The sequence below is a fragment of the Temnothorax curvispinosus genome, unplaced genomic scaffold (assembly GCF_003070985.1).
Source record: "Temnothorax curvispinosus isolate PA1 unplaced genomic scaffold, ASM307098v1 QBEX01005047.1, whole genome shotgun sequence".
NCBI classification, from domain to species: Eukaryota; Metazoa; Arthropoda; class Insecta; order Hymenoptera; family Formicidae; genus Temnothorax; species Temnothorax curvispinosus.
In genome coordinates, this window is record NW_020214827.1 from 2,798 (window position 1) to 14,831 (window position 12,034).

The 12,034-nt window shown below is 48.7% G+C and overlaps 1 protein-coding gene across 1 annotated transcript; it reads left to right on the forward strand.

Moving 5' to 3' along the window:
- The first annotated feature begins 9,856 nt into the window (after nt 1-9,856).
- LOC112454412 lies at nt 9,857-10,858 on the forward strand. The gene is made up of 3 exons (XM_025015790.1): nt 9,857-9,880; nt 10,023-10,438; nt 10,516-10,858. Exons 1-3 carry the CDS (start codon nt 9,857-9,859, stop codon nt 10,571-10,573), a joined length of 498 nt encoding a protein of 165 aa, XP_024871558.1. The 3' UTR covers nt 10,574-10,858.
- Nucleotides 10,859-12,034: the final 1,176 nt, after the last annotated feature.

A 12,034-nucleotide genomic window follows, 5' to 3' on the forward strand; every position in this document is an offset into this window, starting at 1 on the left:
GGCTAGATGTTTTGGCTGTGGATGATGCAGACAAAGTTTCATCATTCACGAAATCTTCGTGCCCGTTCATTGCTGGTCACGATATTTTGGAATTGTCTTTATCATTTAATGTTAGTCTTGTATCTCAACGCTCCATGTCTCGACGAAACTTCAAAGACATTGATGCTTCTGAATTTGTTGAACATCTTAGATCTATTGCTGATGTGGTTCAGGCTGAGACTGGTGAGCTGTCTGACACTAATGTTGACGGTTTCTGCAACGTGCTGTCTCGCAATTTGTTGCAGACTCTTGATGTGTTTGCTCCCTTGAGGGCATTCGTGGTCAGAAGGCCTCCAGCACGATGGCTTACGTCGGAATTGGTGGCTCGTATGCGTGTCCGCAATCAGTTATACAAACAGGCTAAACGTTCCCGCTCTCTATTGGGCTACGCGACTTACAGACTTTTCCGTAACCAGCTGAATGCGGATATCAAGCGTGCTAAGAGTGATTTTCATTACAACTCACTCATCAATATTACTGATCCGGCTAAATTATGGCGGGAATTGGCTCGGCTGGGACTTGCGAAATCGACTCTTATTTCTCCGTTACATTTTTTTACGTCTAATCAGCTTAACCTATACTATGCTTCGGTTTCTAATGCCCAGCCTCCTTGCATGTATTCTGATTATATCTCGGCCATTGCTCTAGTAAGCCCTCCTGTTAATAGGCCTGAATTCGTTTTCTCTTCTGTCTCACCTCGCTCTGTTTTTGAGGCTATTTCTGAGAAGCCTCTTCATTCATATGCATCTGGTGCCGATGGTATTTCTTTGTATATTTTGCGTATTGCTTGGCCAATTATCTCGTCATGTTTGACGTCTTTGCTGAATCGATCTCTACATTCTTCTGTGTTTCCGTCTGAGTGAAAGAGAGCTTATATTCGTCCGCTCTCAAAAATTCGAACACCTCTTTCTCCGTCTGACACTAGACCGATTGCTAACTTGCCAGAACTGTCTAAAGTATTCGAGAAGATTGTGGCTGCACAAATACTTGACTATTTACATGAGCATGACATCCTCAATCCCAGACAGTCTGCGTATCGCTCGAGTTATAATACTCAGTCAGCTCTTCTACGTGTTTGCAACGACATCAAGCAGGGAATTGATGAAGGTTTAATCACTATTATGATTCTCTTTGATTTCAGCAAGGCGTTTGACACTGTTCCCCACTTACTGCTACTTATCAAGCTTAAAGAAATTGGCTTTTCTGTTGCAGTCCTAAACTGGATATTCTCGTATTTAACTGGCCGTTCTCAAGCGGTTATTGACGATGCTGGGAACCTCTCTGATTGGGTATTTACCTCATCTGGAGTTCCGCAAGGTTCCGTACTTGGCCCTCTCTTGTTTATATTATTCATCAATGACATATGTAAAATTTTGCGTTATGTACTTCACATGATATTTGCTGACGACATTCAAATTTATGTTTCATGCTCACCTGCCAACATTTTACATGCCTTGGAACTAATTTCGAGAGATGCCAACGCCATTTTTAACTATGCCAACTCCAACGGTCTCAAACTCAATCCTGCAAAATCAAAGGTCATCATATTTGGCAGTCAAGCGTATGTAAATGGCATCGATCTTGGCAGTACACCGCCTATTGTCGTAAACAACACGCCTTTACCTTATGTGAGTGAGGTACGGAACTTAGGTGTCATCCTCACGTCCAATTTATCCTGGACAAATCATATCTCGTTGGTTTCGCAGAGAGTCCATCATGCTTTATACAATCTGAAATACAATAAAAACTCTCTTTCTACCAATCTCAGGATCAAGCTCGTAACAACCTTGATCATACCGCATATTGATTACTGTTGTCTTGTATACCATGGTCTGACCAAGGAACTGAACACCAAGTTGCAGAGACTTGTCAATTGTTGTATTCGATTTATTTACGACCTTAAGCGAGATGAACACATTACTCCATATCGACGTAGGTTGAATTGGCTTTCCGTTGAAAATAGACGGTACTACTTTCTTGGATGCCAGATTTATCCTATCCTGCACTTGAGCTCACCATCATACCTGCGTGAACTTTTTACTCCGCCTGATCCTACTCTTAGGAAGTCTGACCGACTTGCTTCATCTTCTACTCAAACTTTTCATATTCCCGCTCATAGAACAGTCGCCTATAGATCCTCTTTCCAGCTTTCCTCTATTTACTTCTGGCATTCTCTTCCTAACTCAGTTACCTCAGCATCGTCTTTTGCATCATTTAAAAGCCTACTTCGCATGTTCTTGCTTTCATCTGAATCGGACGTATAAGTCTTGTGTTCTTTTCTCTTTTTTCTTCATTGTTCTGTGCACTCCCTATTTTTGTATTATACTGCGTTACCCTATTAGGTTTTAAGTTGCGCTAGTCCCTAAGTTGCGTTAGCTATAAGTTTGTTTTAGTATTATATTACTTTGTCTGAGAGTGAGCATATGCTGTTGTAATCAGACATTGTTGTCTTTTTTTGCCCCTTAGCCATTGCTCGGGCATAATTAAACGTATCAATCAATCAATCAATCTCTCTCTCTCTTTCTCTCTTTCTCTCTCTCTCTCTCTTTCTCTCTCTTTCTCTCTTAGTACACTGGGTAGCTACACTTAGTACGGTAAAATCAGGATTTTCTGGAAGTGTGGTGTTAGGATTCTAGGGTATATTTGAAGAAAGAAAAACGGTAATGTTATTTAGGACAAGAAACTATTTATTATTTCGTTGATGATATAAAATACATATGATATAAATCTATTTGGATTTCTAAGCACAAAGAAAGACATCTCTTTTGCTTATGTATTATTCGACAAATCAATGATTACCCTCCATGGAGTGCAGTAACGGCTGTCGCATACTGGCAACGGAAACGAAGACGAGGACGAAAAATGCGATTCTAAAACTGTATTTGTATTAATTCTGAGGAAAATAACGGATGTGGAATTTTTTTTGATCGATTTTTAGATAACCAAGTATTGCATCCTACAAGTGATTTATTTATCCCATATATTTATACATATAAAAAAAATACATATAAAATACATATAAAATATAAAATATATTGTAAGTAAGAAAATCTCAAAGTATTTTATTATATATAAGGCCATCTTGACGCCGACGGCGGCGCGTATGGCGGCGCGTATGGGGGCGCGTATGGCGACGCGTATGGGGGCGCGTATAAGGGCGCGTATGGGGACGCGTATGAAGGCAAGTATGGGGCCGCGTATGGCGGCGCGTATGGCGGCGCGTATGGCGGCGCGTATGGCGGCGCGTACGGCGGCACGTATGGCGGCGTGTATGCTAGCGGCGGCGACGGCGGCGGCAGTGGCGCGGGCGACGCGTACGCCGACGGTGGAGTACGCGCTGGCTGCGTGTATACTCCACCGACGTACCTCATATTTTTCCCCAGGTTTGTCCGCTGCTTCTGCAGCTCTCAACGCACCACATAATTTGCGATCTGTAAAAAAAATGTGTGCAAATGTAAGAATTAATATTATTATTCGCTTTCTTTCATTATTCTACGTATAAAAGAATGAAGGTAAAATCATAGAAAAGTGAATACTTCACAAGATATTTCATACAATATATTAAAAATATGTAACGATGCGCCCCAAAACGCATTATTCCCGGCGAGCATCAGCCGGATGCCGCCCAGCCGAACACCTGCCGGGCGAAACAAGGCACGGTGTGCCTTTTTTAAACTATTAATCTCGCGTATCAGTCCGCAAACGGACTTAGCGCGGCAACCGACTCGAAGCGCCGAGCGGTGCCGAAAACGGCCGAGAGCCACCGAACGCAATCGCGGAGTCGGCGCCGTACTTCCCGAACGCTCCACCGCTCCATCCCAGCGCGCGCGATTGCCGTCGCGTATACCCCCGCCACGCCGACACGCCACCGCGGGCGTATATAAACCGAGCAATGTTGCTAGGTTTTAGATTCCGCCGTGAGCCAGCAAACCGATCCGACCGATTCTCCGCTGCTCACGGATCCCAAAATCCCACAGTCGAACAACCAGGAGATAGAGAGTGTTCTCTGCCTCTGCCGAGTGAAGCATCTAGGCGGTTGACTCGAACTTCCATACGAACACCTGTGACACCAGAGTGAACCAGGGTAAGAGAGTTTTTCTCTTACTCGCCAAGGGTCTTGGCCACCCGGTGCCGCCTCCCGCCTACACGAATCGATGCGCCAGGAGATAGAGAGTACTTCTCTATCTCCGCTAAGGAACTTAGCCGCTCGATATCACGTCCAATCGCGATCCAGCGCTTTACGCGCTCACTGCCGCCGCTATCCAAACCTGCGATACCGCGTCACCCGCGCCGAAATCGCACACCGTACTACAGCGAGCCCGCACGCCCGCCGACCCGCAAAACTCCGCGATCTCCGTGTATCGTCGCTTTACCGGCGTCCGCCAGCTCCGTGATATCTGTATATCACCGCCGTTGTAACCGCCTCCGCGATCTATTACCCGTTCCCATCGACTCCGCGATATCTGTACGTCACCGCCATTGTAACCGCGTCCGCGACCTATTACACGTACCCAGCGACTCCGCGATATCTGCATATCACCGCCATTATAACCGCGTCCGCGATCACTGTAAACCGCCGCTATCGTAGCAGCGACCGCGATCTTTTATACATATTCACCGCTCCCGCAAGCATCTCTATGTATTCACGCATAATTGAATAAACCTTATTTTGTTTTGTTATATTTTAACCGAGTCTTGTGTCTTCCTCCGCGCCTACTCCGAACCCTGACCAGCCGCGAGCTAAATCCGCGCTTCGGAAGCTAGGTTGTTTTATGGCGCCCGAACAGGGACTCGACTGAAAGGCTCAGGCACAAGACACGGCTAAAATAAAGGCGTATTATTATTGGCTGACCAAAGCCGAGCTAATAAGCGAACTTCAGACCCTCGGACTCGACACCGAGGGCACGCTCGAAGAGCTCCGCAACCGATTAAGCCAATTTATCGACGCCCACCCCGAGATGTTCCAGAAAACCGCGTTAGAGAACAACCCCCCGCCGCCTCTGACACTGGCCGTACCCGCCGCGACATCATCGGTGACCATAATTCCGGCCGACCGCCCAGCACCCCCCGCACCCCCCACCACCCAGATCATGGACCAAATGCGGAAATGGGGACTACACTTTAAAGGAAAGGATCCCTGGGCGTTTCTCGAGCGCATCGACGAACTTCGCGCCGCGTACGAATTCTCGGACAAACACTGGCTCCGCGGATTACCCGAACTCCTGCGAGGAGACGCGCTCCTCTGGTACCGTAACAACCGCGACGGATGGTTCGATTGGCACGACTTTATCGCAGACTTTAAGGAAACATTCCTACCGCGCCGGTACCGATTTCAGCTCGTTAACGAGATCCGCGACCGTACGCAGAGGGACGGGGAGGCCTACGTGAAATACGCGACACACCTACTCACGCTCATGCGACGGGCGGGGGGATACTCCTCCGAGGAGCAGGTCAAGCAATTATATAAAAATTTGCACCCCGACTACCAGAGCCGCATCTGACGAGGCGACGTCAATAGCCCTCGCGACCTCCAGCAGCGAGCCAGCGAATACGAAAGGCTTCAGCAAAATCGAAAAAAACGCGCCCCCGCGAAAACCAATACCGCAGAAACGCCAATCGCCGCCGCCGCGTACAACCGACGGGAATGCTGCTGGAAGTGCAAACAACGGGGACACACCCGATTCGATTGCCGTCGACCCGCGCAGAAGTTTTGCTCTCAGTGCAGCAAGGATGGAGTTCTCACCAAAGACTGCCATCCCCCGCCGGGAAACGCCGCCGGGACCGCGGAAACCCCGGCCGCCCCCCGGTCCTCGACGTAAAATTTTTTCCGCGGCCGCACCTCGACATCCAGGTAAACGAGAAACCGCTCATGGCGCTGCTCGATACGGGATCCGAAATCTCATTCGTAAACGAGAACACCGCGCGACTCGCGCAAAACCTAGGCTTTGCGATCGTCCCCGACGAAAAGGAGGTGCAACTAGCCAACGGCCACCGCATCGTTCTCCCCGGCCGCGTCCGGCTACCCGTCCAAACCACGAGACGCACGATCTGGCATGAATTTTCAATCATGCCAAACCTAGCGAGCGCAGTGCTCCTTGGAGTAGATTTTTGGGCAAAAATCGGTCTCGCAGTACCCGCGCCAGCCAAACCGATAACGCCGCAAACCACCCCCGGGACGGCCGCGACCGAGGGGATTGCACCGCGCACACCGACCAAGGAAATACGGTTACGAGAATTCCTCGAGCAAGAATTACCGCTTTTCGAAACCCTCCGCGTGCCCACCGACCGAACAGCGCACGACATCCGCCTAAAACCGACCGCCAGTCCGATCAAACAAAGATACCGGCCCCGTAATCCGGCCATGCAGGCCGTTATCGACAGCAAAGTCGAGAAAATGGAACGAGACGGAGTAATAGAACGCTCCCACAGCGCCTGGAGCTCGCCCGTAGTCGTGGTTCGAAAGAAGGACGGCAGCTACCGATTTTGTATAGATTTCCGGAGGGTCAACGACGCAACCGAGCCCGACGCCTACCTACTCCCTCAGATTAACGCCATCCTCGATAAATTACGCAGCGCAAAATACCTTACCACGCTTGATCTAAAAAGTGGCTACTGGCAAATACCGCTCACACCGTCCAGTCGACCCATCACCGCGTTTATGGTACCCGGGAAGGGGCTCTTCCATTTCAAAGTAATGCCGTTCGACCTGCACTCCGCCCCTGCCACGTTCCAACGGCTTCTAGACTCCGTGCTCGGACCCGAATTAGAACCCCACGTGTTCGTATACCTCGACGACATCATAATAATTAGCGAGACATTCGAAGAACATCTTTGAATCCTACGGGAAGTCTTCCGACGGCTTCGCGACGCAAACTTAAAACTCAATCCGGCCAAGTGCCGATTCTGCGTAGACCGTCTACAATACCTAGGGCACATCGTCGACCGAGAAGAGATACGCACCGACCCCGAGAAAGTCAAAGCCGTCGCCCAGTGGCCGCGGCCACAAATCGTAAAGCAAATCCGACAGTTCCTAGACGTCGCCTCCTGGTACCGGCGATTTATACAAAACTTCGCGACCGTCGCCGCGCCCCTCACCGCGTTAACCCGCAAACACGCCCGGTGGGCATGGGGGCCCGAGGAAGAAAACGCATTCGAACAATTAAAGACGACCCTGACCACCGCGCCGGTTCTCGCCTGCCCGGATTTCACGCGTCGTTTTGTCCTGCAAACCGACGCCAGCACAACCGGAGTAGGGGCCGTGCTAACGCAAAATTTCCCGGAGGGCAAACGAGTCATTGCATACGCAAGCCGAACTCTCAATCAGGCCGAACGGAATTACAGCGCGACCGAGCTCGAATGCCTAGCCGTAATATGGGGAATCCGCCGCATGCGGGATTATCTCGAGGGGTACCCATTCACCGTTCTCACGGACCACCAGTCGCTCCGGTGGTTGCAGAAAATCGACGCACCCACCGGGAGACTAGGCCGGTGGGCATTCGAGCTCCAGCAATACGACCTAGAGATCCGCTACATTAAAGGAGCCCTTAACCGGGTGGCAGACGCGCTATCTCGCCAGCCCACGACAGCCGCCGTTACCCCCCCGCCCCGCTGCCACTGGTATCGCCGCATGTTGCGCGCCGTGCAACACGCCCCACGCGAATATCCAGACTACGAAATAAAGGAGGGAAAACTACTCCGTCACGTACTCCACAATCTCGATTTCAAAGAAACACCCGCCGACGAGCAATGGAAAGAGTGCGTAGCCAAAGACCGCCGCCCCGAAATCCTATACCAGAATCACGACGCCCCTACGGCTGGACATTTCGGGATCGCGAAAACAATCGCTCGGATCGCCCAGTACTACTACTGCCGGCATGTTTCGGGAAATAGCGCAGTACGTCCGAAACTGCTAAAAATGCTTAAAGCATAAAGTCGCGCAAACACGACCAGCCGGTACATTACACGCTCTTCCGTCGTCCGCCCCTGGCAACAAGTCACGTTAGACTTAATAGGGCCGCTGCCGCGCTCAAAAGGAGGGCATACATGGCTCCTGACCATGCAAGACCGTTTCTCAAAATGGCTGGAGATGCGTCCCTTACGTCGCGCCACCGCGCCTGCCGTCACGACGAACATTGCCGAAGCGATACTGTACCGACACGGATGCCCCGAGGTAATCCTGTCAGATAATGGGACGCAGCTCCGGTTCGCGAAACTTGAAAAAATGCTAGCCGCACATCACGTGCGGCATGCATATACGTCCGTGCACGCGCCACATTGCAACCTGGTAGAACGAACGAACCGCGTAATAAAGACAATGGTATCTCAATATGTAGACAAAAATCATCGAAATTGGGACGAGCGAATACTGGAGTTGCAATTCGCGTACAATACGGCGCGGCACGAGGCAACCGGATACACCCCTGATATCTTGTCTACGGTCGCGAGCCGGTATCCCCTCTCAATCGAGACGCCGCACCAAAAACCGCCGCACCGCCGCCCGACGAAACGCGCCGACATCTCGAGGAGGCCTTCGAACTCGCGAGAATACATCTCGCACACGCGTTCCAGCGACAACAGAAGTATTATAATCTCGACGACGAGCGTGGACACCGAAAATTGGAGACTGGGTATGGAAGCGCGAGTACCCACTCTCCAATAAAGCCGCAGCATTCAACGCAAAACTCGCGCCGAAATTCAGAGGCCCCCGCTAAACAATAAACAAAAGATCGGCTATATAAACGAGCCCCGAAGTCGAAAGACACACTCGAGTCAAATTTCCCGAGATGGAGACAACCACGACCGAGAAAAGCATCGTCGAGGAAATCGAGGAACTCCTCGCCGAGCCCGTCGCTTACGACCCGGCCTGCCCGGATTTTGGCACGACCTGGACGAAGCTGTTCACCACGGGATCCGCCGCCTCCGCTGCCGCCGTCGCCGAGGCCTCAAAACCCGCAGCAGCTCCGCCGTCACGCAAAAACGTGCCGACGGTCGGATGCATGGTCCAGAGATCGGACCACCAGCATAGACGGAAAATGGAATGGCTGACGACCCCGCCACCACCGAGGCCGGCCCGCCGCATCACCGCATCAACGTACCTGGCGCGCAAGACGATCGCCGCCAAGCCGACGCCACCGCCGATCGCACCACCGGCTATACCACCGGCGGAACCACCGGCCGCACTACCGGTCGCACCGCCTGCCGCACCACCAGCCGCAGAGACCTAGGCACTCCGACCCGTAGGCCCGCGGGCAACCCCGAAGATCCCGGTACTTGTGGAGCCGGGCCACGTCATCCTGGTGCCCCATGGAGCCGTCCACAACACCCGGGAGTGGAAAACCACGGAAAGGGGCTACAGGTGGCACGTACGGTTCAACCATGAAGGGACCATCCGAAAGATCCAAAAATTGCCAGCCAAACCAAAGGCCCGGACCTGAAGCGCCAAATTCGCGCTTAAAAAGGAGGGGGGTGATGTAACGATGCGCCCCAAAACGCATCATTCCCGGCGAGCATCAGCCGGATGCCGCCCGGCCGAACACCCGCCGGGCGAGACAAGGCACGGTGTGCCCTTTTTAAACTATTAATCTCGCGTATCAGTCCGCAAACGGACTTAGCGCGGCAACCGACTTGAAGCGCCGAGCGGTGCCGAAAACGGCCGAGAGCCACCGAACGCAATCGCGGAGTCGGGGCGCCGTACTTCCCGAACGTAGAGTCCTAGATAATAGAGAAGCGACATTGAAGGGAATGGTCTGATTGGCTAACTAAATCACGTGATCCAGCGCCATTTTGTTTCTCCCTTATGATTAAATAAGTGAGGTTAATGCACGTTAGAGGCCTGCTGCACGTGAGACAACGCGAGACATTACTGTTACGAGTGTTACGGTTCTGTGAAAGGCCGTGATTTTTCGGATCCTACCGTGATATAGGACATCCTCAAGACAAATTTGTGGCCACCAGAGACAGGAGACAGGTACACGTAAGAGAAGGAAGCCAAAATCATAGAAAACACGTCGTCGTCGCAGCCTAATAACGTGGCCGCGAGTTACAAGGAGACCAAGAGCAAGACGTCCGGCAGGAAGAAAGACGTAAAGATCAAGGTGGGCGAGCAAATGTCAGATACTGAGCTGGTGGATCCTTTGCCGGAGAAGTTACGCTCGACAGTGAACGCCAGACTAAAGAACGATCTAATCGTGTGCGCGGTGATCGGCACCCTGTCTTTTGGAATTCATCGTACGACGGTGTTCACCGCTCTGCAACCGGAGCTCAATCCGGTACTGTGGAGTAAACTCTTATGTTTCATCGTTTTCCTAGAAATGAAGGACAGAAAGCTAGATGGATTAACAGTATCAGGAATATTAATGGATCTACTTGGGAGCCTAAGGATCCATTGTTTGTGTGCTCTGTAAGCTGCAGTGTAGCAAATATATACATATACATATATAGCGAAGTCATTTACTGATAGCATACATATTTTTTCAGGAGCATTTTGACAGGTTTTCTTGGGAGCGTGTTAGAGAAGATGGTAAGAGGAAACTGAAAATCGGAGCAATTCCTTCAGTTTTTAACGATAGTCTCCCATCGAAGCCATTTAATGAACATACATATTCAATGCCATTACTTGTTAGCGCAAACTTAAAGGGTCAAATATCAGGGAAAGTTAAAATATTACTCTGCAAGAAAGCAAATCCAAAACCTTTGGTTGCAACGATCGTAATATTGCCAGCTGCGGAGGAAAATTTTGAAATCTGAAGAGCACAATTATTCGAATTGTAATTGAGAGTTGAACCAAGTACAAATATAAAATAAATCATATTTTATTTAATTTAAAATGAATTTTCTTTTATAGATGTCAAATAAATCGAATATTATTGTCTCGTAGATATATGTATCTATAAAAAACGTAGTAAAGTAATATATAAATTTTTTTACACTATTCCTCAAAGAACTATTAATAATTTACAATAAAATACACAGTACGTTTTCATTTACTTTATTATATGTATCTGCAAGTATAATCTTATGAATTAATATATCTTTCGTTTTTCTTGATTGTATGTACATGTTACATTGATTAAGGCAACAAGAAGCTATATTCATATGCAATCGGGTGTGTTGTGTATTAATATAATGTTTTACAAGCATTCTGACTCTTTAACAACTTTCCTTGTATATTGTCGACATGTTTCAAAGTAAATAACTTTCATATCTATATACATAGAAGATAAAATTGCGTAACTAAAATTAAATAACGCTCTTTTTGATATATGATACAACTTTTCAAAAGATAAAAAGATATAAATACATTTGTATAAATAATTTGTTTTTATTATTATTAAATTTGCTACGCTTACAAAATTTTCAGTAATTAATAATCAAATAGACTGAGAATAACAGAGATGTAATTTTTCTATATATGTTCATTTAGTTGCAACTTTCCCCATAGCCATTTTCATTCCTATAAAAATAAATCTTATATTTTGTAAAATTATGGATACACAAAAGAATTTCTAAAATAGCACAATATAATTATACATATATTTACGATTATTAAAATCATACATAGGTTTATTGTGTTGTGTAAATAATGTTCAGAATACTTTAGAAGAGATATGGGATATAGGTTTCATTACGCTGTAATATATTTACGACAAGCACACCGTTTCTAAAATCGACAGTTTCTTATACGCACTTTCCTATTCCATATAGAGAAACAAAATGGCGGCTTTATCGATATATCGCACCTATCGATTTCAATGTCGCTTCTCTATTATCTAGGACTCTACCCGAACGCTCCACCGCTCCATCCCGGCGCGCGCGATTGCCGTCGCGTATCCCCGCCACGCCGACACGCCACCGCGGGCGTATATAAACCGAGCAATGTTGCTAGGTTTTAGATTCCGCCGTGAGCCAGCAAACCGATCCGACCGATTCTCCGCTGCTCACGGATCCCGAAATCCCACAGTCGAACAACCAGGAGATAGAGAGTGTTCTCTGCCTC